We start from the raw sequence: 27710 nt of genomic DNA, 5'->3' as shown, positions 1-27710 counted from the left end.
GCTTTGGGGAAGCTAGTTTTCCTTGTGTATCCATTCGGTGTTCCCCGTCCTCATTGTCTCTGCGACTGGGTCGCACTATCCCGTCCTTGGCCTGGTGCCGGTCAGTCAGGGGTCCTTTTCCAGCTAGGTCCGGTAGCTAGTTTGTCCTCTTGTGCTACCCCCTGGTGATCGCTTGCCCTTTGTCACCTCTTAACACCTGGCTGCATCGGGGTCGGAGCCGGCTTAACCAGCTCCTTCGGACGCGGCGGCTACAGGCGAAGCCTAGCTCTCTGCAGGGGCATTCCATCTACCCGGGGGACTCAACAGAGTTAGTGTAGGTTTCGCTGTGGCCGTCCTAACCGGCGGTCCCGGCTGCAGGCTCACGCCTTATCTCCCGTTCCCGGTTCCCAACACACTGTGCCTAGCAACAAGCATAACAGGTTTAGCTCGGGCCTTTGTTTATATTGTGGGAACAAAGGGCAAATCCTTAAGAATTGTCCCAATAGGCCAGTAAAAGCCTTGGCCAAGTGAACGAAGAGAGGGTTCACTTAGGCCTGCAATTGTTTTCCTCTCACAATTCTTTATTAGTTCCATGTGGTGTTTCTTTTCAGGAAAATACATTTTCCGGTATGGCATTTATAGATAGTGGTGCGGCCGGAAATTTCCTGGATATCAGTTTGGCCCAAAGATTGGGTATTCCTCATCTGAAACTCCAAGGCCTCATTACTCTTCGGGGTTTGGATGGGAATATCTTGTCCAATGGGGCAATTTCTTTTCAGACTCCCTCAGTCTTGATGACTATCGGTTTATTTCATAGGGAGGAGATTTCATTTTTGTTAAATTCTTGTCCTCTCGTTCCCATAGTTTTGGGATATCCTTGGTTAGTCAAACATAACCCCATTATTGACTTGAGTTCCGCGCAGATTGCTCATTGGAGTCCCTACTGTACACAGCGTTGTCTTAATACCTCGGCCTTGGTGGCGTCTGTCTCCCTCTCCGGGATACCTCCCCCTTATCAACACTTTGCGGATGTGTTTTCTAAGGGGAAGGCAGGCAGTCTTCCGCCCCATCGCCCGTACGATTGCGCCATCAAATTGGTTCCCAATGCTCCCTTGCCCAAGGGTAGATTGTATGCTTTATCCATCCCGGAGACGAAGGCGATGGATGAATATGTACAGGAGAATCTCAAAAAAGGGTTTATCCGCCCGTCAAAGTCCCCTCTCAGTGCAGGGGGTTTTTTTGTGGCCAAGAAGGATGGTTCCTTAAGGCCTTGTATTGATTTTCGTGCCTTAAACAAAATCACGGTGAAAAACACCTATCCTCTTCCATTAATTGCTGTACTTTTTGATCAATTGCGGTCCGCAACTATATTTTCCAAGATAGACCTCAGAGGCGCCTACAATCTCATTAGAATCAAGGAAGGCGATGAATGGAAGACGGCTTTTAGTACTCAGACGGGGCATTTTGAGTACCTGGTTATGCCCTTTCGCCTCTCTAATGCCCCGCTGTTTTTCAGGACTTTATCAACGATGTTCTTCGTGATTTTTTAGGCCAGTTTGTAGTCGTTTATTTAGACGACATCTTGATTTTTTCGCAAGACTTAAATTCACATAGAACTCAGGTTCACCAAGTCCTGCAAAAATTGAGAGAAAACCAATTATTTGCCAAACTTGAAAAGTGTGAGTTCGAAGTCACACAGGTTTCTTTTTTTTGGGCTACATTATTTCTTCTCAGGGTTTCCAATAGCTTCAAGCTGTGGTAGACTGGGCCCATCCTACCAGTTTGAAGGCAATCCAACGCTTTCTTGGATTGGCCAACTATTATAAACGTTTTATTTTTTTTTCTTCTATTGTTGCGCCATTGGTGGCATTAACCAAGAAAGGGGCCGATCCATCACAGTGGTCCCCTTAGGTAGAACAGGCCTTTGAATCCTTGAAACAAGCCTTTGTCTCGGCTCCTGTTCTTAAACATTCTAATCCCGACCTTCCCTTTATTGTGGAGGTGGATGCCTCCGAAGTAGGGGCAGGAGCGGTGTTGTCCCAAAGGGATCCGGAATCACTGGATTTGCATCCCTGTGCGTATATGTCCCGAAAGTTTTCTCCGGCAGAGGCCAACTATGATGTTGGAAATAGAGAGTTGCTTGCCATCAAGTGGGCCTTTGATGAGTGGCGTCATTGGTTGGAAGGAGCGGTTCATCAGATTCTTGTCCTCACTGATCCCAAGAATCTGCAATATATTGAAACAGCTAAGAGGCTCAACGCTTGGCAGGCTCGGTGGGCGTTGTTTTTTTATGCGCTTCAACTTTATTATCTCTTATAGACCGGGCTCAAAAAACATCAGAGCTGACACGCTGTCTCTGTGTTTTCTTCCCCGACATGAAGACAAAGCCAGCAAGATTCTCATCGTGCCTACATCTTGTATTCATGCAGGAGTCCAGCAGACTCTGGAAGGCCTCATCCGCCAAGCTCAAAGTCAGACGCCGGCCCAAACCCCCACCAACAAGTTATATGTTCCTCCGTCCCTTAGACGCAGGGTCCTTTCTGAGTCTCATGATTCCAAATGGGCCGGCCATCCGGGAGTCTTCAAAACTTTGAATCTGCTTTCCTCTGTTGTCTGGTGGCCTGGCATGTCATGAGATACTAGGGAGTTTGTATTATCATGTCAGGGTTGTGCTCGGCATAAAGTCCCTAGGTCTCGGCCCGTGGGGGAACGGATTCCTCTGTCCATTCCTGTCAGACCCTGGTCACACTTGGCTATGGATTTTATTGTAGGATTACCTGTATCCGCTCACTGTCAAATGGTTTTGGGTCGTTATCGACAGGTTTTCTAAGATGGCGCACTTTGTGGCCCTGCGACAATTACCATTGGCTAAGGAGTTAGTAGCTCTGTTTCTGCAGCATATCTTTAGATTGCACGGTTTACCCTCAGATATTGTGTCTGATCGCAGTCCGCAATTTGTGGCGCAGTTTTGGAGACTGTTCTGTTCTGCATTAAAGATCAAGACCAGTCTGACTTCTGCCTTTTACCCACAGTCCAATGGACAGACAGAGTGATTGAACCAGTCCCTCAAACAATACTTGAGATGCTTTGTGTCCAAATTGCAGAATGATTGGGCAAGCTTTTTACTGCTTGCTGAATCTGCGTATAACAACGCACATCATTCAGCCTCCAGGACCTCTCCGTTCTTTGCAGTGTATGGGTTCCATCCACGAGCCAACTCCTTGGGACCTGAAGCTTCCAGGTCAGCTTCTTCTTCGGCCTCTCGACTCAGAGTCATTTGGAGGAGTGTTTACGTTGCTCTTAAGGAGGCTGAAGGGAGAAGGTGTCTGCAGACAAGTCCAGACGTCCTTGTCACTTTAAGGTCGGTGACTGGGTCTGGCTCTCGACCCGCAACATCAAACTTCATCAACCTTCAGCTAGGCTGGGGCCTCGATTTATTGGTCCTTTTCAGATCATCAAGAGGGTGAATCTGGTAGCATTTCGCCTGTCTCTACCCAAATCCCTCAGGATTGCCAATACTTTTCACGCCTCCCTTCTCAAGCCTGTGTTCTTTTCTCGGAAGTTTCCTCGCTGGAGTAACGCTGGGTCTTCCCCAGTGATGGTGCGAGGACAACAGGAGTTCCGTGTAGAGAAAATTCTTGACTCCAAGTTTGCGAGAGGTTCTTTGCAGTTTCTTGTGCATTGGAGGGGCTTCAGTCCAGAGGACAGGTCATGGGTTCCCGACAAGGATCTTCATACGCCCAATCTAAAAAGGATTTTCATTTGAGAGTTCCCAGATAAGCCCAGTGGTAAGGGGTTGTTGACCCCTCCTCAAGGGGTGTGGGGGGGTACTGTTAGACGCCGCTGTCCGGGATCTCCAGCACCCGGACTGCTGGCGGACGTCAGGGGGCACGTGAGCGCTGGGGGCGGTCCCCGGCAGTGTCTCAGATCCTCACTCTGGAGACGGGTGTCGGGGCATTGCTAGGCAACGTCCCCGAACTTCCGCCCAGCGGCTCCCCGCGTCGCCAGCTGACGTCAGCTAGGCGGCGCGAGTTTTTCAAATAAAGAGCCGGCATCTGCTGGGCACAGACGCTGGTTATAGCTTCTCAAGCTGATTCCCGGTCCCTGGCGCTGTCTGTGCATCCAGCCCCCGGATTCGCTCCTGGCCCGATCTCTGGTCTCCTGTCAGTGCCTGCTGGTGGGAACTTGCGTTACCATCCTGCTCCTGTGCCTCAGCCCAGCTCCTCTGGTATTCTCCCTGGGTCACGTAAGTGCTCCTGTGGAGCCTGGTGCATTTCTTTTGGAGCTGCCTAGCTCTTTTACTATTAGGCTGTCCAGCCATTTGTTTAGTTCTTCTTTGTGGGGTATTGGACTTTGCCCCACCGTGGGCTTAGCTCATACTCCAAATTCTGTTAGTCACCTGTTATTCACTTGTCTTTGCCTCCATTATCTCTCTCTCTGAAAGGCAGGGCCTTCCCTTTTCCTGTCCCTGTTTTAGTTTAGGGGATTCGCTGCCTAGCCTAGTGATTATCATTTTGTGTGGAGATTCCCCGTCAGTTGTCTCTTGTGCCGGCGACTGGGTCGCATTACCGTCTTTGGCCCGGTGCCGGCAGACAGGGGTACTTTTTAGTCAGGCCCGGTAGTTAGTCCATCCTCTTGAATTACCCATGACGATCGCTTACCCTTTGTCCCCACATAGGCCTAGCTGCATCGGGGTTGGAGTGGGCCTAACTCGCTCCTTCGAACGCGGCGGCCACAGGTGAAGCCTAGTTCCTGCAGGAGTTTGTCATCTGCCCGGGGTACTCAATAGAGTCAGTATAGGGTTCGCTGTGGCCGTCCTAACCGGCAGCCCGGCTACGGCCTCACGCCTGACCTCCCATTCCCTGCCTCCTGTAACTTTAAATTTGTGCCTAGCGGCAACCATAACAGATGTACATTATACTGGGGGGTGTGGGGGCTGAATGCACGCTCTACTGGGGGTGTGGGGGCTGAATGTACATTGTACTGGGGGTGTGGGTGCTAGATGTCTACTGAGGGAGTGGGGGCTGAATGTACATTGTACTGGGGGACTGGGGGCTGAATGTACATTGTACTGGGGGTGTGGGTGCTAGATGTACATTGTACTGGGGGTGTGGGTGCTAGATGTACATTGTACTGGGGGTGTGGGGGCTAGATGTACATTGTACTGGGGTGTGTGGGGGCTGAATGTACATTGTACTGGGGGAGTGGGGGCTGGATGTACATTGTACTGGGGGTGTGGGTGCTAGATGTACATTGTACTGGGGGAGTGGGTGCTGAATGTACATTGTACTGGGGGAGTGGGTGCTGAATGTACATTGTACTGGGGGAGTGGGTGCTGAATGTACATTGTACTGGGGGTGTGGGTGCTAGATGTACATTGTACTGGGGGTGTGGGTGCTGAACGTACATTGTACTGGGGGAGTGGGTGCTGAACGTACATTGTACTGGGGGTGTGGGGGCTAGATGTACATTGTACTGGGGGAGTGGGTGCTGAACGTACATTGTACTGGGGGTGTGGGGGCTAGATGTACATTGTACTGGGGGAGTGGGGGCTAGATGTACATTGTACTGGGGGAGTGGGGGCTGAATGTACATTGTACTGGGGGGGGGGGTGCTAGATGTACATTGTACTGGGGGAGAGGGGGCTGAATGTAGATTGTACTGGGGGTGTGGGGGCTAGATGTACATTGTACTGGGGGTGTGAGAGCTGTATGTGCATTGTACTGGGGGAGTGGGGGCTGAATGTACGTTCTATTGGGGGAGTGGGGTCAAGCACGCTGCTGCATATGGCCACCTGGCTTAATACCTCTGGCCGCCAGGGTGATTATTACACTGACACTTGTCCTTTTCAACCAACATGTACTGTATGTGAGCATTGTTACAATAGTAAAGTACTGTTTATTTTACGCTCCCTGTGCCCTTCTCTGTTTTTTTTCCTGCACGTACTCTGTCTATGGGCACAGGCAAGTCCTAATTCGGAGAATCAGCAGCACTACACGTGGACTTATCAATTGTGGACAGATCCACTGATTGACAGTGGACTTTTGCACATATATTTGGACATCTTGTGTGTGTATATATATATATATATATATATATATATATATTAATGTAGGAGATGGAGTCACTCACCAGTCTTATGGCGTTGATCACATATTTTAATCAGGCAGCATGGCTAGATGTACAGTCCATCAACGTTTCAGTCCACCTCTGGGACCTTTGTCAAGATCTTGACTATACATACATACATATACACACACTGTATTCTGTGCAGCAGAATGTGTGTATTTATTATATATTATTATACGTACACCCCCCCCCCCTCCCCTTCTTTCTGTTCCACCACCAGCCATACCCCTGATGAAGGCAAGAATGGAGTGGTGCGCTCCTGAGGAAGCATTATCCCGGGAAACGAGTTGAGCTGATCTAATCGCTTTGGACCTCCATCCATCCAGTGTGACCTGTCCGTTCTCCCACCGACGTTCACCACTCCTGTATTACCTGGACTCCAAAATTCTGGGATATCTGCACTATTCCTAATTTCCAGCAAAAGGAGGTAATGCACCGAATCGGGAGGCGTGAGCACTTGAAATTATAGGGCAACTAAGGACAACTGGTGTCACCACTCTCTGGACATATTCATTTCCAGGCGATTACAATGGATGGCAATATCTAACAATACTCTTTCAATTCTAATCCATAACATGGAGATCTCAATCTAAATAATACATATATCCCTGAGATATTCCAATATATTGCTCAATTTTTTATATATTATTTTTTATGTACTTTTTTATATTATGTGATAGATGTACATTAATTGTGATATTAATTATTAAATATTAACCCTTTGAGAACCGTCTTGTTTATATTATCGGAACAGCTACTGCTGGCACATTCTCAGGTTTATACCCCTGATGAAGTCGTTTGACGAAACGCTTTGGGTTTTTTGAATAAACAGATTTACTGCAAAATTAGATCCTGCGTGTTATGTAGGGTTGTCAATCCCGGGGCATTTTCTCAATCCCGGAATTTGGGATTGAAAAATGCCCAATCCAGGGATTCCCGGGATTGACTTCCCTAATTAAAAAACCCGCCCCGGCTGCCCTGCATATTTAATTACATGTGCGGTGCGGCCCGGGGGGTGGTCAGTGAAGCTGGGAGGGTGGGCGGGCATTCCGGGAGGCGGGCGGGAGGCAGCCACTTCACGCCGCGAGCCGGCAGGGAGGTAGGTGGGCGGCCGGGCAGGCAGGCGATGACATCATCATGCTGCGTGCCCAGGACGGGGCTGCGCAGCGTGACCTCTGGCCTTGTCATGCTGCGCAGAGCCACAATGCCGGGGAAGGGAGAAGTCGAGCAGCGTCTGAGCATGCGCAGTCTAATCCCGAAATAAACTCCAATCCCGGGATTGAAATCCCGGCATTTTAGGGGCCAAATCCCAGGATCGCGCCGATCCCGATCCTGGGATTGGCCACCCTAGTCTTATGTGATCAGATGCTGAGATTGGACATTTGAAGGAAATACTAACATTGATCTGTTTTATTATGACATAATAGTGTAATTTTTACTTTTTAGGTTTAGTTTTTAATTTTGGCATCTAGCGCACTCTATAATCTCTCTCTCTCTCTCTATATATATATATGCATACAAAAAGAGATGGGATTATTCAGCGCCAAGATAAGTAAAACAGTGGGACAAAGGTTGGATATATCTATCAAAATAAAAATAAAAGAAACACCCCCTAAATTTTTTCGGGCGTCAGCACGAGTCCAATTAGACGGCGGACCGTCTAAGCACTGTGCACCGAATGGTTAAGGATATATTGGAACTCGGCAACGTGTGTTTTAAATTTATGAGTAATAGGACTATAAACATAAATATATAAATAAGGTAAGAAAATGTATGTCATCCAATGAGGGGGTTACAAAGAGTACACATAAAAAACACAGTATACAAAGAAAGAGTGATGAATAAATATTTTCTAAAAAGTCACAATAAACGTATCAGAACAAATTTCATACATGGGATAAAAAGGTTAGAAAAGAGAACGCTTCGCTTTTAAGTAGGGAGTGAGGTAGGTCTCAGAAGCTGCCCAACATGTTTCGTCACATGACTTCCTCAGGGGGTGTGGACAAACTGGCAAGAACTCCTATTTAACAGGAAGGCAGACTTACCTCACTTCCTGTTGTTTGATTAATCAATTACTACTTGTATACACATGTAAATGAAAGAGCGGGCAGGATCCCTTTAAAAACAGAATGGGAATTTTGTACTAAAGTAGAACCATTACTGAAGTCTATAGCAGAATAGAAGAATAGTTTCATCCCGGCACTTCCCTGCGAATCGCATCATATGCAAATTGTATGCAAATATCGCATGCGATTTGCATACGATTCGATACGCGATGCTATTTAACCCCCACTATCCACGTCACCTCTAAGCGTGGCGAGTGCAGCAGTTGTGACCTGTCCACGTCGGCATGGAGTTGATTTTATAAAGTGTGGCGAGCGCAGCGTGCCAAACGTTCCCAAAGCGCCACGCTTCGGGCTCGTTTTACGCATCCGCTCGCCAAGCTTCGGGCTCTGTGGCTCGCCACACTTTATAAAATCAACTCCATGCCGGCATGGATAGTGGGGGTATGGACAGTTTGGAAGGACGCGTACTGCGCACGCCACGCTTCAGCCTGACGCAGATAGTGGGGTGTGCTAAATCGCATCGCAGATCAAATCATATGCAAATATCGCATGCGATTTGTATGTTATTGAGGTTAATAATAGCGCAGGAGCAAAAAAAAAAACCTAATATACCCCCCACAGATCTTACGGTGTCATTGCACTGTGCATCAGATACAGCTGCAGCTCCCACATCTAAACAAGGTGCTTTATTACTAATGCGTCATACAGAATCTAGATCAGTCCCTTATCATTTTACAAAGCACCCGGCATCAGTGGCGTAACTATAGAGGGTGCAGGGGATGCAGTTGCTATGGGGCCCAGGGGGGCCCCAAGAGAACCCACTGCACCCTCTATAGCTATGAGCCCGACATTTTACTTATCTCATGGTGGATGGGGGTAGCAGCCTCCGTAAGCTAGAGCGGTGCTGTCAGTGTGCGGCGCCGGCAATGAGCGGCTGCCAGACCGTACAAGCATAATCAATGCTCGTCCATCAGCTGCGCACCTTTGCGCAGTGTCAGCACCGCTCTAGCTTCCGGAGTCTACTACGCACATGAAGTGGCTTCGGCTCCTAACTCCGGCCTCTGTCCTTCGTCCTCCCTCCCCATCGCTTCAGTGAGTAATATGCCAGGCTCATAACTCGGCTTGCAGCAGTATTTAGTGATAGTTCAGCTGTTAGAGGGTGAGGGTTTATATTGTAATATAGGGGAGGGGGCACACAGGGCCACCATGATTACCATTAAGATAATGTCCCATAATTGTTGCACCCCTGCACCAGTGGAGTAACTACAGTACCATAGGTGCAGGGGATGCAGCTGCTATGGGCCCCAGCTGCCTGTATGGCCCGCAGCTCCCCTGCACCCAGGGCCACCATGAGGGAAGTATACCCTGTACTACTGCACCATGCTCGGGATAAAGGGGCCCACAGCAAGCAAATGATCTATCTGTGAAATGCTTCTGGCAGTATCATTTCTGCGCTGCGGTCCCCGCCTCCTACCACCCTGCATCTCTCCATCCCCTGCCTACCATCCTGCGTCTATCTATACAAAACCCACCACATTACATCTCTCTTCATACTCCCTACTGCCCTGCATCTATTTATTCCTACCCCACTGCATCACTCTCTCCCCCCGTTCCCTTCAGCCTTATCTATCTATCAAATTCCTACCACCCTACCTACTGCATTGGGTTTCTTTAGTCCCTCCGTACCACCCCCGCACCTCTCCCTCCCCATCAGCAGGTAAGAACTTACTCTGCACCACAGTGGAGTACTGATGGGTTAAATGAGGGGGCGGGGGGGGGGATCTGTTCAAAATTTTGCTATGGGGCCCACAATCTACTAGTTACGCCCCTGCCCGGCATCTTCCAAAACCCATGCAGTTCCTCTTCCCGGCCTGGGGAGTCACTCTCTGCTGCTTCTAGCACAAGTCTGGTCTGCATATCAGTGCTGAAATACAGACCACAGGGAGCAGAGAGCACAACACCCCAGGCAGGGAAGAGGCACTGCGTCGGTTTTGGAGGTGCAGGGTGCTAGAAGAACCCTATGACTCCTTACCAGGATGCAGGAGTTTGTCATATGTATAAGAAATCTCCTTTATATGGAAGTCACATTCCAGGAGGACCCAAGATGAATGACACAGCAGGTAGTCAGTCACCACGTGTGTGATAAGACCACAGAACAATCAGATCTGGGGACACTGAAGGGGGTACATACAAGCGAGCGGCTCTTTAATCCTCTCATCCACCCCAGTTACGGATACCGGTGTAGTAGGGATGCACAGCCAACACCACCTGGACTAACACGTGTACCGCCGACCCGCGCGGGCTCGCTGCGCTCGCCACGCTTCGGGTTGGCGTTGATAGTGGGGGTGGTTCACTATGAAAAATGACATTTTGGAGCATTTCACATTATTCACACACATTTACATGCATTTTGATGCATTTCTGCGCAAAATCGCATGCAATCGCATCGCATGCGATTTTTTTAAAAACTCTAAAGGTGCCCATACACGTTACAATTATTGTATACAATATTGTATACAATATCGCATCTCATCCGATCTCGGTTTTGCGATGACATCAGATGAGATGAGATCTAGTACAAAAAGTATGTGCAGCACGTACTTTTTGTACTAGATCTCATCTCATTTGATGTAATCGCAAAACCCAGATCGGATGAGATGCGATATTGTATACAATATTGTATACAATAATTGTAACGTGTATGGGCACCTTTAAAACGGCAAAAATCGCATGCAATCGCATGCCATCTCATGCCAGTACATATGGCATGCGATGGGAGCCGTGATTCTCCACAAGTACCATGTATGATTACCATAACCTGTGGTAAAACACCTTACTTTTCAATTAACCAGTCCCACACAGGTGAAGGCAATCCATAAATTAAGGGGAAAGTCCAGGAACAGAGCATTGTGTCCCTCCTGGCATGGGGAAGCGGTCATCTATTAGAATGAACTTGGGTCTACAGTCATTAGGTCAACCCCACTAGGTCGGCTGGCAGGAAGGTTGACCTGACTTAAGGTCGACATGGGCCAAGGTCAACATGAGTTAAGGTCGAATTTGCATTAAGGTTGACATGAGGAAGGGCGACTGATCATAAGGTCGACATGGGGTTTTTCACTGTTTTTTGAGCCGACAGGCGGTATTTCATGCCCTACCATCCACTAGGGCGTGGAGGAGGTTATTAAAGCTGTGGCAAGCGAAGCGAGCCACCGTGCCCAATGCATAGCGAGCGATGCGAGGGTCCGATTCTCATTGCCAACTGTGTCCAAAAAACAGTGAAAAACCCATGTCGACCTTATGACCAGTCTACCTTCCTCATGTCGACCTTTATGCAAATTCGACCTTAAGTCATGTCAACCTTGGCCCATGCCGACCTTAAGTCAGGTCGACCTTCCTGCCAGTCGACCTAGTGGGGTCGACCTAATGACTGTAGACCTAAGTTCATTCTAATAGATGATCCACACCCAGACTGAGAGAGCCGCCGATCCCAAAAAGGTGATCCGTCGTTCTTTTACTTTCAGTTTCGTTTTTCATTACAATGCATTTTGGAAACTTTGTTTAATAATTAAGTGCCAAACCATACCTCCCAACTTCTGTCCGTATGAAATAGGGACACTCGCGCGGCCAAGCCGCGCGAGCGCCCGAAAAGGGGGTGGGGCGTATGCAAATGAGGGTGCGGTTTATGCTAATTAGCCGCGACCTCATTTTCATACGAGAATAGACGCTGTGCGCATGCGCACAGCATCTATTCTACTAGATTGGGGGTCTCCCAACTGTCACCCCCCCCCCGCAGCGGGACAATGCCTGCCGCGGGTGGGACAGCGGGACAGGACCCGAAAATCGGGACTGTCCCTCTAAAATCGTGACAGTTGGGAGGTATGCCAAACTGCTTATCTAGCGGTGGTAATATCCTTTAAATATTATAAGGAATTTTGTTTAAGAGGACACCTGTATTTAGGTGAGTGGATAGCGAATTTCTTTTACTGTGTTTGTCAATATGAAAAAAGACAAGCAATTTTAGTAAGGGAGAGTACCCCTGGTATAAGAGAAAATAATAAGGGAAAATAAGCTTTTTTTCAGCATACGTACATTCTCTTAATCTCTATAAATATATTGTCGTGTGGTGATCTCAAAAAATCTACTGCTCTATATCACATCAGAAAAAAAGAATATGCATAGTGGCCGTTTCGCGGTAATCCCGCTTCCTCAGTGTTCCATTTGATTCCTTCCGGTCTTGTATATCCGGCGGAAGTGATCTATGCGAATCGCATAGAACTTCCGGCGGTGGTGGAACGCAGATGGCACCGGACTTCCGGGAGTGATGAACCGCTCTGATGTCATCTCCGGTTTGGAGTCCCGGAAGCGGATGGTTTTTGTTTTGCTGTCATGTAGTGGCGGCGGCCATTTTCTCGGTTAGTATAGGGAAATCCCTTTTGACGGCAGCAGCCATTTTGTTGGTTAGTAACCATCGAGCATCATTTAAGTAATGTATTGTCATGAGAGATGTACTAACTCCAGAGACTGAGTACAGTGCTGCTCCTGCAAGTAAAAGAAAGAATAACAAGGCTGCTGCTGCTAGGGATGGCCATCGGTGCAGACGCCATCGATGGTTGCCATCGATGTCGATTCTGAACCCAGCCATCGATCAGTGTTTTACTCGGTTATGTATGTTCCTATTTGTTCAGCTCCGTTTTAAAAAAAAAAAAGAAAAAAAAGGCAATAAATGATTGTAAAACAAATTATGCTTCATTATTATCAAATTACCCCTTCTTCCAAAGCGAACCGCTGAGGTGTCCAAAAGATACGGATCTTTTCACTAACTGATCTGCCGGATCCCAGCTCTCGCTAGTGACCCATTTTGCCCATCTCTATTTAAAGGTACAAGCCTATTTCCTCTCCGAGCCGCCTGCCCCTTACTACTTTGTTTGTGCAGTCCGAATAAGCTTCGCGCTCCGTGATTGGCCGCTGGCCTACTCAGGAAGCACGGCTCCGCGTTGCGATTGGCTGCTGACCTTCCGGGGAGTTCGTTTCGCGTGCTGTGATTGGATCAAGAATCAGGGTATCCTCGACAAACGGCTGCGCTGTGATTGGCCGCCGCAGGGGGGACGCCGGGACCTCCTGCGCGATTGACTGTTGAACGGCCGCCAGCCGCTGCGATTGGTCAGGTCCGACGCCTGACGGGACAGTGTCGCAAAAGCGCGAAGATTCAAACAGCGGCGGCAGCAGCAGGAACAGGAGCGGCGGAGTAAGGGAGCGGTGAGGAGGCGGCTGTATGGGTATATATGCCGGGAGGTGGTCGGTGTGGGACTCATGGGGCGGGGGGTGACGCCGGTATTGCCACACACACAGGCTGTCAGGTTCCGGGGAGGCGCAGGCTCTGTGTGCGGCCGGGAGGATGGAGGCCTGAGGGCAGCCATTGTGTACAGGCCTCTGTGTGCCAGGCCCTGCTGAAACCAGACCTGGTACTTATAGTTCCACAGCAGCTGGGGACAACCCTGTGTGTGTATATGTGTGTGTGTGTATGTATATATATATATATCACACTAAGGCACCCATCATGGTTCGGGCAAGGTGGCTGGCTGTGCTCACCCCATGTTATGACTCCCAGACGTGGATAGTAGATCAAGTCAACATTGGAAAAACATGTTGATTATTTTTGCGTTGACTTTTTGAACCTGTCGACCTAATGCACGTTGAACATGGTGTCGACCTGTCATCTGGCTGCCACCCAAGGCATATGTACGTGTTCCCCAACACAGGGTTACTGCATGTGATCATTGCGCTATAAAATAATGTTCCCGCTAGGCTGTTTTAGCTGGGTGCTGCGCCCTGCCCATTTTTTAAAGGGCAAAATGTGCCCTGCCCCGCTAAAAGAGCCTGGTGCCTGCCCGACTCCTTGCACGGGGAAGCCCAGTGCCACCTAAGACGGCGATGCCCGGCGCTTCCCCGGCATCAAGGCACCTTCCGCCTGTGGTGACTGAGGCGGCCGGGCCCTCCCCCTTTAGTGACGTCGCCGGCCCGTCCACTTTGGAGACGCTGGCGGCCCGCCCCGCCCACTTTAGTGACACCGGTGGCCCGGGACCGCCCACAAGTGTGCCGTCGGCAGCCCCGGACTGACCCCTAGCGCCCTGCCCGGAAAAATGTCTAGAGTGAACACTATAAAACATTCAGACGCAGGACACGAGCAGGCTTGTCATATGACCTATGGTTTATAGTACGTGCTCTGCTGAATGCCTTTCACTGGAGTGACGGATCTTTGAACTGCCCAAATATTGGAACTTTGCACACGCACTCGTGTGGTTACTCTGATTTATTCGCAAGGCTGTGAATTTGCAGCCTTGTGAGCCTACCAAACCCCACCTTGCAAATGGTTGCCTAGTGCCACCCATTCATAAGGGCGGCTCGCACGCAGGACATGCGAATGGATGTTATGCAGGCCAGGGGTAACCTCCCACATGACTCGATGGTGGCCGATGTGGAAGGTGCACGCATATGTGAGGTTGCTCTAAGCAACCTTACATATGCGCGCATGTTCAGGGGGAAGTGGGTGGGCATCTGGTGATGTTGGCTGCTTGACACCCCCCCCCCCCCCCCCCTCCTCCTCTTAATGAAAAAGTCGGAGGACGCGTTCCGCCACCCCTAGCGGGGCTCGCCGCGCTTCGGGGTGCCGTGGGGGGGGGGGGGGGGGGCGGTGCGTTAAACCTATTTTCGGGACATACAATCATTATTGTATACCTAATGTCATGGCATCGCACACCCTATAAAATCGCATGCGATTTTGCAGGAGGTGCGATATAGTGGTGCACAAATACCATTAAAAAATCGCATCGCATGCCGCTATAATGGCCCATGCGATGCGATTTCCCTACGGTGCCGTACGTAGAAAATCTGGGCGCTGTTCTGGGAAACAAGTACTGTATTTTTAAACAAACAAAAACCCACCTCTTAAATTATATTAAAATAAAGCTTGGTTAAGAAAAAGCATGCAGTGTTTTTTTATGAGTGGTATATCATACCGAGCCCTAAAGTTTGTCTTGCCTTGTATGGGAAATGTATTCCATTGGTTAAATGGGACATACAAATAGCTGGTTATATTAACTGTTCATAAATAATTAAGGCTGCTTTATTCACAGCATACTCACCTACTTTGCTGTGGCCAGCGTGGTATTCATGTTGGGGGGGCCTTGGGGGAAAATGGGATACTTTACAGCTGCGTTCTCCCTCCTTTTCATCAGGATCGGTTTTTGCAATGGATGACAGCTTCGGCTTTACACCATGAGATCAAGCCCCCGAAGGCCACTGATACTCAAGAGACGCAGATTGAACCTTCCCTACGAAGATGTCCCCCCGCGGTGCTGAAGCTGTGGAACAGAGACAGGACTTGGTTCAAAAGATGGAGCTAATGGGGACCCCTGGACCAAGCATGCTTGGAGAGACGGAAAGCAGAGCAAAACGTGATCCAAGCCCATTACGATGGTTCGTGGTACCGGAAACGACACAACAGACCCGGCGTTCTGAGGCTGTTCCCAACCAGAGCCACAATGCCAGTTTAGGAATCTCCACTTCTTTTACACCAAATTCTCCGGCAGTCCGGTCGGACGCTCCTGGTGTTTCGCCTGGAATAAGAATCACGGGTCACCCAACCATTCCAAATACACAGCTTGTGGTTATCCCCGCACACTCTGATGTGGAAAGTATCATACAGGCATTAACTGTCAGGGGTAAGGAGAGTGGGCCCAACAAATTTATCCTCATCACTAATACCCCTTTTACACCGCCGAAAAATCCGGGTCAGCGGCGGGTCAGACCCGGATCTTCGGCGGTGTAAATGGCGTCAAACCGTGTCCATTTACACGGGTCCTCTACCCAGGTCCTGACCTGGGTAGAACACGGTTAGGACCCGTGTAGAGCCCGGTGTAAATGGTCCCGCTGCGGGTTGAGGCACCCGCAGCGGGTCCGTGCACGGCATGCTGCGGGAGGAGAGTGGTGTCTGCAGCTGCTGAGGGGTGGGCGGGGGCGATCTGTCAGGCTGCTGAGGGGGAGACGGAGGGGATGCTCACCGCGGCTGCCGGTGTAACTCGACGTGGAGGCAGCGGGATCCATCACTCTCCGCTGCTGCATCACCTCATCACCCCCCAGCGCGGGGTCCAGCAGTGCAGGCGGCCAGGGCGTCCATCCGACGTATGGGAAGTCGCCGGTGGCAGAGTCCATCCAGCGCATGGGAAGTAACCGGTGAGGGTCCCTGCGGCGGCTGGGAACTACCGCTACTAGTTCCCATCCGCCGCAGGGACCCCACGGGTTACTTCCCATGCACTGGAGGGACCCCACTGGCAACTTCCTATACGCTGGATTACCCGCCTGCCCTGCACTGCCGGACCCCGCTGCCTGGGGGCTGGTCCCCGCACTGGGTTGAGGTGGGGTGGTGATATGATGTAATGCCTCAGGGGGGTAATGATGTGCAAGGGGGGGGGGGGGGGGGGCTGATGTGATGTGATGCTTCAGGGGTGGTGGGGGTATTATGTGATGCTTCAGGGAGTAAATATGTGCAGGGGGGGGGGGGAATTTGGTGCTTCAGGGGGTAAAGATGTGCGGGGGGGGGATTTGGTGCTTCACGGAGTAAAGATGTGCAGGGGGGATTTGGTGCTTCAGGGGGCAAAGATGAGCAGGGGGAGGTGATTTGATGCTTCAGGGGGGGGGTGATGAGATGCAGGGGAGGTGATGTGATGCTTCAGGCCATTTTACACAAGAAAAGGCAGGGCTGACCCAGGTCCAGTATAAATGGTGCGGACCCAGGTCCGACCCAGGTCGAAGTGCTGTGTAAATGCAGTATAAAGCAGGGTCAGACCCTGGAAACTCCAGCGTTCAAAGACCAGGGTCGGACCAGGGTTTTTGGTGTAAAAGGGGTATAAGAGTGCCTCCTTTCACATGCAGGCTGAAATTGTGATTGCTTATTTAAAGGCTAGACAATGAAAAGCCATCACAGCTATACATCTGTTAGCACCAAACAGTTGGCTTTGCTGTAATGTTTGACGTGAATATACCCCATACAGACTGCATTGATATGTATGATTTGATGGCTCTCAGAATGCTCTGATTGTACAGTAGCCACATACTTTTATCCAGGGCTATTTCTAAAATTCGAAATCTTTGGGACTCAATGGGGGCGATCCTATTAACTGTTAAGGGTGCTATGTGCCATTGCTATGGTGTTTAACTTTTAACACAGACAATGGCACCTGATCTCACACCTTTCGTGTAATGATGGTGACTGCCCAGAAAGTGGGTTTTATTAATCTGTGTTAGCGAGTTTCCGGTGTCGCTGCACCACACACAGTTTGAGTCTGTAAAGTGTACATACAAGACTTTGTCCAGTTCATTGTCTGCCCTGTCCTTCATGTAGCATAGCGGGGATGGTTTGTAATTCTTACCAGTTCTTCTGAATCTCCATGAGATGAAAGTGGCATTTAATATGCTCTTCGGTCTTCTTATTAGAACCTCAGGAGACCATGGAAGCGGACATTAGCCCGACCAACATACGGCAGCTGGGACAGATGAGCCCAGAGGTGCAGGAACCGCCCAACATAAAGATTGAACGTGACGAGAAGGAGAACCACACACCTATGGTGGTCAGTGTTAAGGTGAGCTTCTAGCTGGGAGTAGTCGTGTCTATGGAGAGGGTTCCTTGCAGTATAACAGATAGGGCAGATTCAGTTCTCAGGCACTGGTGCGGTGTGCACAACACAGCTGTGTCTTCGCCGATTTTCCTTTGCACCCAATAGAGGTGGCTGGGAAACCCAGTGAGTAATGCCAACCGTAATGTGCGCACGGCCGTGATGTCCGGCGGCGCTTCCCGAGAATCGCATCTGCCCTATGTCTTCAGCTTCTGACCAGTGATGTCCTAAAGAAAGAAATAATTGACATTATGAAAGTTTGAGTTTCGTGCCCTCAGGTGGAGGAAGAACTGGCTATGCCGCCCCAGAAGTGGAAGGTTTCCATCTCAGAGCGCCCCCCATATTCTTACATGGCCTTGATCCAGTTTGCCATTAACAGCACGGCCAGCAAACGCATGACCCTGAAAGACATCTACACCTGGATTGAGGACCACTTCCCCTATTTCAAGAATGTGGCTAAGCCTGGTTGGAAGGTATTGTCTGCAGCTGACCGCGAACCATATATGGGTGTAGGGAATGTGGGGCAGCTGTAAGTGTCCTGGGTTCCCTGCTGCTCCTGAGTAACATGTTCTTTTGTGCTCCCTCAGAGTTCCATCCGACACAACCTCTCATTGCATGACATGTTTGTTAAAGAGAGCCCCGGTAACAACAAGATTTCCTATTGGACCATCCACCCCCAGGCCAATCGCTGTCTGACGCTTGATCAGGTCTACAAGGTGAGTTTAGCGTCACATCTCTGGTTCCCGTTTATCAGCTCAGGGGGTACCTCGGAACAGTATTCACCCCTAAGACTGTTACTCTATTATGATTATATTTGAGCGCCCCACAACTGCCTTTTGCCAAAAAACGTAGGACTGTTCCCATATAAAATATTTGTCTGTGACCGGGTGATCTGATATAAGTTCCTGAGAGCTAAGGCAGCAGTCCACCAATCCATACAGCGAAAGTCTGTCACTGAAACTCTGCCCTGTAGGTAGACATGCGGCCCCTCCTAACATGGCAGCCTGCTGCAGAGGAGTGAGGGAGCGTGATGGGCCCCTTGTAAGCATGGTCTTGTTGTTCAGACTTTCATGCATATTAATATCAAACCATGACCTTACTTAGCAGATATTCTGTGTCTAGGATGATCAAAATAGATAGAAAATGTGTGTGGAGTTCCACTGTAATCTCTGAGAATCTGTATGTGTGCACAGAGCAGACGCACAGCCGCCAGGTGCGGGGTTATGTGATGTCATTGTCCTGTAGAGCAGACATACAACCGCCAGGTCCTGGTTAATGTGATGTCATTGTCGGGTAAACCAGACGCACAGCCGCCAGGTTCTGAGTAAAGTAATAGGATGTCATTGTCGTGTAGGTGAGACGCACAGCCGCCTGGTCCTGTGTTATGTGATGTCATTGTCATGTAGACCAGACGCACAACCGCCAGGTCCTGGGTTATGTGAGGTCTGTCACAAACTTTGGTGCACTACCACTCAGGGATTGGCTAGACCTGACACAAGGGCGCGGAGTCTAACCGTGCCGGGGGTTTTCTGCCAGTGACCCCTCCAAGCAGGATATGGGCTTCTGCGGCACCCGACACGTCGATCGCGGCCCCCTGGTCAGGTTCCCCGTATGAGTGGTGGAAGCTTGTGGAATATGGAAGCGTGGTCGGCTGGCCGAGTCGAGATCAGATGGACAGGGCAGGCACCAAAGGATAAGGCAAAGGGAGTCCAAATTCAGGCTGGGTCATACACAGGGAAGCACAGTTCACAGTACGCTGGGATGAAGCTGCAGAATGGTCATTGGACAAGCTGAGATCAAACACCGGATAACACAGGTCAGGTACCAAGGATCAAGCAGGAGAATGGTCAGTCAGGCCGGGTCATACACAGGGAACACGGTGGCGGTACACAAGGAGTTAACGTAAGAGTGGTCAGGAACAAGCCAAGGTCAAACAATAATCAGGAGTCTAGCAAGGACAAGACACAGGAACGCTGGAGCTGGTGTGAACCTATAGGGCTGTTTCACACAGTACGGTTCCTGCCGCACGGTGAAATCCCGTACGGCCAGGGAGCCGTGCCGCACTCAGCAGTTGTGAATGGACACTATTGTGTCCATTCACACGGGACGGCCACGGCCCGGCCGCACGGCTGCAGCCGGATCCCCCCACTGGAAGGGACGGCTGCCGGGCTGTGGCCATCCCTGCCATTATAAAATTCTGAGTGCGGCGCGGCTCCCTGACCGTACGGGATTTCACCGTGCGGCAGGAACCGTACTGTGTGAAACAGCCCATACTCTGGCAGCCTCTGTCTGCCAGAGACTGCCTTTTTATAGGAAGCACAGGGAGCTAATTACTCACAGGTGCCCTAATCAATGAGGGCTGAGCATGGTCAGTTTTCACAGAACTTCTTGCAGGAGAGAGTTACCAGGTGTTGTAACTAATTAGCAGAGCTCAGATCACACAGACTTTCCTGCAGCATGGAATGGATCAGAAGCTGTTATCAGCATGCAATGTTCCTCTATACAGAGCTGTCAGCAGCATGAGACAGAGCCAGCAGGATTTCACAAGCAGGTAACACAGAAATACTTGCATATTGTGACAATGTCATTGTCATGTAGACCAGACGCACAGCCGCCAGGTCCGGGGTTATGTGATGTCATTGTCATGTAGACCAGACGCACAGCCGCCAGGTCCGGGTTTATGTGATGTCATTGTCGTGTAGACCAGACGCACAGCCGCCCAGGTCCGGGGTTATGTGATGTCATTGTCGTGTAGACCAGCCGCCCAGGTCCTGGGTTATGTGATGTCATTGTCGTGTAGACCAGACTCACAACCGCCAGAAGAACTTGCACTGTACTTCCTGTAAGGCCTCTCTGGGCTGCTTGTATTTCCAGTCTATCACAATCCAACATGTCACCTCTCCAAGATGCAGCTACCTGGCAGCCTACAGTATATCATTCCATCATGTTTTCATTTATTGACTTTGTCGGAGGGGTCGCCCCCTAGAGGTGCAAGGGAAAATGTGCAATGCCAGTCATTGGCATTGAGTTGCACAAATCTGAGTTCCTCCGTTGGCTGCCAACCTTGATCAGGGGCAATATGATTGTATTCCAAATAGTATAACGGGCAAAAAGTCTGACAGGTTCTTGGTTTCTCAACAATCACAGCAGACTCTCATATACCCAGTAAGTTGCTGCTACTCCTCAGACCCACCTGGGTAGGTAATACCTCTGCTCCCACTGATCCCTACTCCAATATCTCTGCCCTGTCCCCTCTTCTCTCCCACCCCCACCCCTTCACTAATGAGTCTGCAGAATAAGCCTCAGGCAATGTTAGACTCGGTTACTAGATGATCCTTTATCGCTATTCCTACTTATTGTGGTTTTCTGACGTCATCTGTTCCCCTCATTTATTAGACCCACAGCTGAGAGCTAGGTTGGGGGAGGGAGATGAAGGGTGTCTATTGTGCTACTCTAATAACACCCCTTAAGGTACTGACTCCCACATTCTGCTACAGCCCAGCACTACACCACCTTACTGTGCACAGCATTGCCCAGAATTAGAACCTGTATACATTTTTATCTTTTTTTTACCTCATATTTTTACACCAGCCGCACCTGGGAGATCATTGCTGGTGTAAAATATCACTTTTTCTTTTTATCACGATAAGGAACATTTTATTACATGCCATGTCCATCATCCTGATAATTATACAGTCGGTGTACACACACACACACACACACACACACACACGATAATTGCAGATATATATATATATATATATATATATATATATATATATATAAAATGACCGTGGCGTACGCTGTTAGATAATGACCTCTATTGCAGCAGCAGCCGCCGCCGCAGAGACTGATCTCGGAGCTGGGCAGGAGCGTGCAGTGTGCAGCTACCAGCAGTAAAGGTGTGTGCTCTCCTCCTGACAGTCGTAGCTGGATACTTTGTGTATCAGACTTCCCTGTAATAATCTGCTTCTTCCTCCGCCAGCTCCAGAAAGACGGTTGAAACCCCTCCTGCCGCGGATCGACTCTTATCTGATCCCAGTCCAGTTTCCTGTCACTCAGCAGGTATTATTCTCTCCGCTGGAGTTCTGCACTGACCCTGGGCCGCAATGCAGCAAGCCTATGAAGATTGCACCCAAGGTCAGTTACGGGACAAGCAACATACATATGTTCACTCAGTATGTTGCGGAAAAAGTGGGTGTATCTATCCTTTTTGAATGACTCCAAATAAAGGGCATTAAAGGACAAATAAAGGGCAAATAAAGGACTACTACTAGTCGAGCCATGCCGTTGTGTTACTTGGTAGGGCCGAGCAATGTTTTGTTTGCCTTTTCCTTTACCTGTGTCTTATTTGCATTGCTATGCATATACAACACACAAGCAAACCTTGCTGAGTAAAGTCCTATGCAGCATGCCTATTTTCTGTTTGCAACTGCATTTTAAATCTCTGCCTAAGGAATGCTACATTAATGGTTCTGGGAATCTAACATTCCATTCCGTATGCAGAGACAGCCACACACATCACTTTAATCAGCAAGTTCTGCTTGTGCATCCTATACGCATAGCGATGTGAATAAGAGACATTACTAGAGCACAAACTGAACGGCCGTCTCCCTGATGCCAGGCATCTGGCCGTGCATGACGTATTAAGGCTAGATGTAGATGGAGGACGCAGCTTTATTCTGTGAATTAGCCGGTAACCGCGCATTAAAGAACAGATTGCATACAGTTCAGTAAATACCGTACACGTACAGCACAAGGGATTTATTACTTCCAATTGTAAAGCGCAACGGTATATATAAGAAACTGTAAATAAAGATCTATATGATCCGACAGCAGTATATGTGGGAGCTGCAAGCGATGCACCCCATATAAGATGAAGTATTGGGGGCAGTGGTGCAGTGTGATATGCTGGACAGACTGAGGGGTAGATGTATGCAGCGGTGATAAGGGAGGAGAAGTGATAAAGTGCCTGGTACTTTATCACCGGCCAATCAACTACTAACTGTCCTTTTTTGAACCCAGGTTGTAACGTAACAGTCAGGAGCTGATTGGCCGGTGATAACTTTATCACTTCTCTCTGATCACTGCTTCATACAGCTAACCCTGAGTACATTGTAGCGTGGAATACAACTGTGCAATGTGTATTACTGTGCCATAACCCAAGGGCATCGTGTTCTAATTTTAACAATTTACATTAAGGATGGGAATATCTGTACAAAACCCTATCAGAAATCCACGGACTCCATATCATATATTCAGGCAGACAGCTGCCACCATAAGAACTGGCTTAATGGAATTCCAGGAGGCCAGTTCATGCGATTTGAGTAGAGATTGTACGGAACAGGATGTATTTGAAGAGCAATCGGAGAAAATGAAGGAGGCTTTCAAATCATGTGGCTATGAGAATATAGAATCAGGTCTGAATCAAGCCAGAAGAATAGAGAGAGATGTCTTAAGGTGCCCACACACTAGAACGATTTTTGGGCCGATTTTTGATAAATCGGGTGATGTTTACCGATAATCGGTTAAAAATCGTCTGATCTTACGTGCTGCATGAAAGATCAGAAGATTTAACAAAAGATCCATAGGAACGCACACGGGATCTTAAGAAAAATCTTTGGTAAAGATGTGCGCTTGCCTAAAAACTTTTGTCAAGGACGGGCAAAAGATTTTAAGGCTAATTTATGCGCACATCTTACGATCGCAGATCTTTCTAGTGTGTGAGCACCTTAACTTCAACCTCAAGTAAAAAACAAAAATAATGATAAAATGAAATGTCCTTTTATTACACAATATAACTCACAGCACCAGGAAATAGAAAAATCCTTCAAAAGGAATTGGTCCATTCTGAAACAGGAACTCATTTTAGGATCACATCTGGCAGACAAACCAGTTCACGTGTACAGAAAATCAGCTAGCATCAAAAACAAATTAGTACGAAGTCTCTGTCCAACAGAAGCGACTCAACAAAGTTATAACCGTTCTATCTGTTTTTATAGATGTGGACTGTGTCTGGGATGTCGAAATATTAAGTCAGAACCAATCAAAGTATGAAGCAATTGAAATCTATGGGGAAAACTTATAAAATGAAAGAATTCAATCCGTGCAACACTGCGAACGTAGTTTATGTGATAAGGTGTTCATGCCAGAAATTCTAAATCGGACGCACGTCAAGACCCCTAAAAACCAGAATTGGAGAGCATTTGAGAAATGTGAGGAAGGATTTAGAAACACATTCCCTGTCGTCACATTTTAAAAGCCACCACAAATGCTCCACAAGTGAAATTACAAGCTTCTGGGGGATAAAGCTAGTGAAGAGTACAGAAAGAAATAAGAACATATTGAAAATACTACCCCAAACAGAAATTAAATTAATCTATAACTGTAAAGGTGGCAATACACATGCAGATTTATCTTCAGATCTGTCTGGTTGGAACAAAAACATGGTTATGGATGAAAGCAAATGACAGTTGACCATTTGCTTGGAACTGCTGGAAAACTGACAAACTGTCACTCATCCATAACCATGTTTTTGTTCCAACCAGCTAGATCTGAAGATAAATCTTATTAGTGTATGGGAACCTTAAGACTCTGGTACCGAATGGATTAAACCAGGACTATGAACTCAAATGGTTTTTATAGATTAAATTTTATCGATTTCCTTTTCATTTTACAAACTTTTTATCCTATGCTTCCTATATATTTTATTGATCTCGCCCGTGTAATTCTTAATGTCTGTTTCCATAATTTTTAGCCCTATTTTTACCCCAATAACTTATAATATTACTCTTAAAAAAATAAGTCACTACATTTGCTGCTAAAGTGGTTTTATATTTTCAGAGACATTACTCCTTATGAAATATTTGAAACTCTACACAAATACAGAACTAAATAAAATTTATGGTGAATAAGAGTGCGTTCCGCAACCGGAAGTGGCGCCGATCTGGTGGAAGGGAGATGGAACGCAAAAGCCAATTTCCGGAAGTAGCGCTAACCTGAAGCAGTATGCCGGTCACCGGAAGTGACGCGTCGGATGTGGCACGACGGAAGACGCCGGCGGAAGTCACGCAGAGAGTGTGACTGAGGGAATGGAGGCAACATGGATAGTCTAGAATACGCTGAAGAACAACATGGGGATTGCTATACTCTATACCAGGCTTGTCCAAACTGCGGCCCTCCAGATGTGCTAAAACTACACATCCCAGCATGCCTTGCCACAATTTGGCTATTAGGGAATGCTAGAATGATGGCAATGCATGCTGGGATGTGTAGTTTTAGCACATCTCGAGGGCCGCAGGTTGGACAAACCTGCTCTATACAGTACCAGACTTGAACTAATTGGACTGCGCCTGAGGGGGGGAGGACCAATCATTAGAGGACCTACTAGTCTCATTAATGGCCTACCTTTTTCACAAATGGTACGGGTAAAACGCATTGTTTCAGACCCTAGTGAGTCTGAAGCCCAAATAGACAAATTGATCCACAGATTTTTAGAGCGTGGATATAAACTACCAAACCTTTATGCCGCTAGGGACAGGGTAGCAGCAATCCCCCGTGAACAACTTTTGTCTCCCAAAATAGCAGAGCCACCCATACCTACCATCCCTTGGGTTACTAAATACACTAAACAAAGCCCTGTTATTAATAAGATCTCTAAAAAACTTTGGCCTATAGTCAAAACTGACCATCAAATTAATATTCCCAATACTAGGCTTATGGCTTGCTACCAGAGGGGCCCCAATATGCGTGATTTATTGGTTAAAACTGATATCACTGGTTTTAAAATGCCTGAGAAACCTCCACCACGGGGTTGTATCCGCTGCACCTGCATTGTGTGCACCTGCATGATACCAGGCAATACATTCTACCACCCACACAAGGGCACTAAATACACCATTAGACATACATTGTCATGTCAAACCAAATATGTTGTCTATCAATTAATTTGCCCGTGTGGCCTATCATACATAGGCAAAACGGAACGCACTTTTAAAGAGCGTATTACCACCCATCGCTCCACTATCCGGGCGGCCCTGGCAGGTGGCAAGTGTGAATTGCCTGTACCCAAGCATTTTGTGGCCCGTCAACATACCCTACCTTCCTTGAGGTACCGTATGATTGACCATATACCCCTCAGTTTGAGGGGGGGGCAATCGCAGCCTGCAACTCCTTAAATGTGAGACACGGTGGATACACCGCTTGGATACACTTGCACCGCGCGGCCTAAATGAATTGGCTGGTATTAGCTGCCTTTCCCGCAAGTAATATAATATATTGTTCTATTAGTGTATTGTTCCTATAGTATGATGTTCCCCTTTTCTGGATCCAAGTATGTTTATTGTTCATTGGTGTGTCGATTTTGTTTGACATTCATGAATAGTTTACATATCTAATTGGGCCATGTTGGGATTTTCTCACAAATGTCTGATTCTATGGGTTTATTTATATATGTAAGGGTATTAGCCCCCTGTAGCTGCGCTGCTGTGCAGGCTAGCGTCTGACGTAGTTGAGCACAAGGGGTATAAAGCTAAGTGGATTGTTTGTTCTCATTAGCCTGAAGAAAACGTCCAAATAAAGGACGTTGAAACGTCGCCTTTGCAAACCTCGTGTACCTGAATTTTCTTCCTGCTTGGAGTGCCGCTCCACACCCTGCAAATATACTATCACTAGTGCAGGCACCCAGCCAAGATTATATTGCCTAGGAGCTGTGGATTGTGCCGGTCTACTGGATATATATATATATATATATATTTTTCAAATAGTGTAATAAATACAACAGCCAAAAACAAACGTTTCGGGGCTGGCCCGCCCCTTTGTCAAGGTGTGGGTGAGTAATGCCTTGACAAAGGGGCGGGCCAGCCCCGAAACGTTGTTTTTTGTCTGTTGTATTTATTACACTATTTGAAAAATCCTAAGAGTGCCGCTGCCTGTTTCATTTCGATTCTACATACTGATCCAGAAGGCACCTGGGTGGCTGCAAAGTTGAAAGGAGTGCCAGGCCGCCACGCATATATATATATATTTTCGATGAGCTGGCACTCTCCTCTCAATTCGCATCTGCCGGAGTGCTCCGTCCCATATCTGCATACAACAACTCCTCCTTAGACTGGCACTTCCACGGTCTTTGATGGTAAATGATACAATGTCACACCAACTTGATTGCGACGTTTCGAACTTTTAATTAGTTCTTCATCCGGCAGCGTACAGACATTAAACATAGAAATGAACTGACCTTATATCCCCTGGTCTCCTCCTCGCGGCAAACGCCGGTCATCCACGCACTTCTTGTCCAGGATCCGGAAGCTCTCACCCTCCGGAGGACGCTGTTCAGGGTTGCTATGGTGACCCGGCATCAGCTGCAATTACAGAGAAAAATGAAACAAAACATAGTTGCAAAAGAATAATACACCTCTGAAGTGATTAATAAACTGTATCAAAAGTTATTAAAAACAACACTGTATCTAGATATACAAAAGTACACATCTTTTGCGTGTGTTCTCTTGGTGAAAGAGAGTCGACTGTGCAGCGTGTCGACTGATACTTTTCTGTACACAATATTCGTTCTCTTTAGTCTAAACACACATTTAGATTCAACTGCTCGTTCAGACCCTTTGGTCTCACAGTATCCAGCAGGTAAATCCATTTGGACTCTAATTTTAATAATTTTTTGTTCCTGTCACCCCGTCTGTGGTCATCTGCTATGTGGTCAATGACCATGTGTTTAAAGGTGGCCATGGAGTGTTTGGCCTCTGCAAAGTGTCTGGCAACCGGCTGCTCCGAGGTTTTACCACTCAGTGCAGCCCGTATTGCCATCCTATGCAGTGCCATCCTCTCCTTGACCGTCCTCATGGTCTTTCCCACA

General features: G+C 48.2%; 1 protein-coding gene across 1 annotated transcript in view; it reads left to right on the top strand.

The window, feature by feature from the left end:
- Nucleotides 1-13269: 13269 nt before the first annotated feature.
- FOXM1 (forkhead box M1) overlaps nt 13270-27710 on the top strand; it is a 45299-nt gene continuing 30858 nt past the window's right edge. The window contains 9 exon segments of the mRNA XM_083179534.1: nt 13270-13430; nt 15385-15527; nt 15529-15895; nt 17667-17812; nt 18124-18318; nt 18433-18561; nt 21672-21747; nt 21831-22065; nt 23108-23265. Coding sequence (XP_083035660.1) covers nt 15450-15527; nt 15529-15895; nt 17667-17812; nt 18124-18318; nt 18433-18561; nt 21672-21747; nt 21831-22065; nt 23108-23265 — 1384 coding nt within the window. The 5' untranslated portion in view covers nt 13270-13430; nt 15385-15449.

Source organism: Crinia signifera, chromosome 4, assembly GCF_055691185.1.
Source record: "Crinia signifera chromosome 4, ASM5569118v1, whole genome shotgun sequence".
NCBI lineage: Eukaryota > Metazoa > Chordata > Amphibia > Anura > Myobatrachidae > Crinia > Crinia signifera.
The sequence above is the reverse complement of the archived record's forward strand: the minus strand, read 5'-3'. Positions and strand labels throughout refer to the sequence as shown.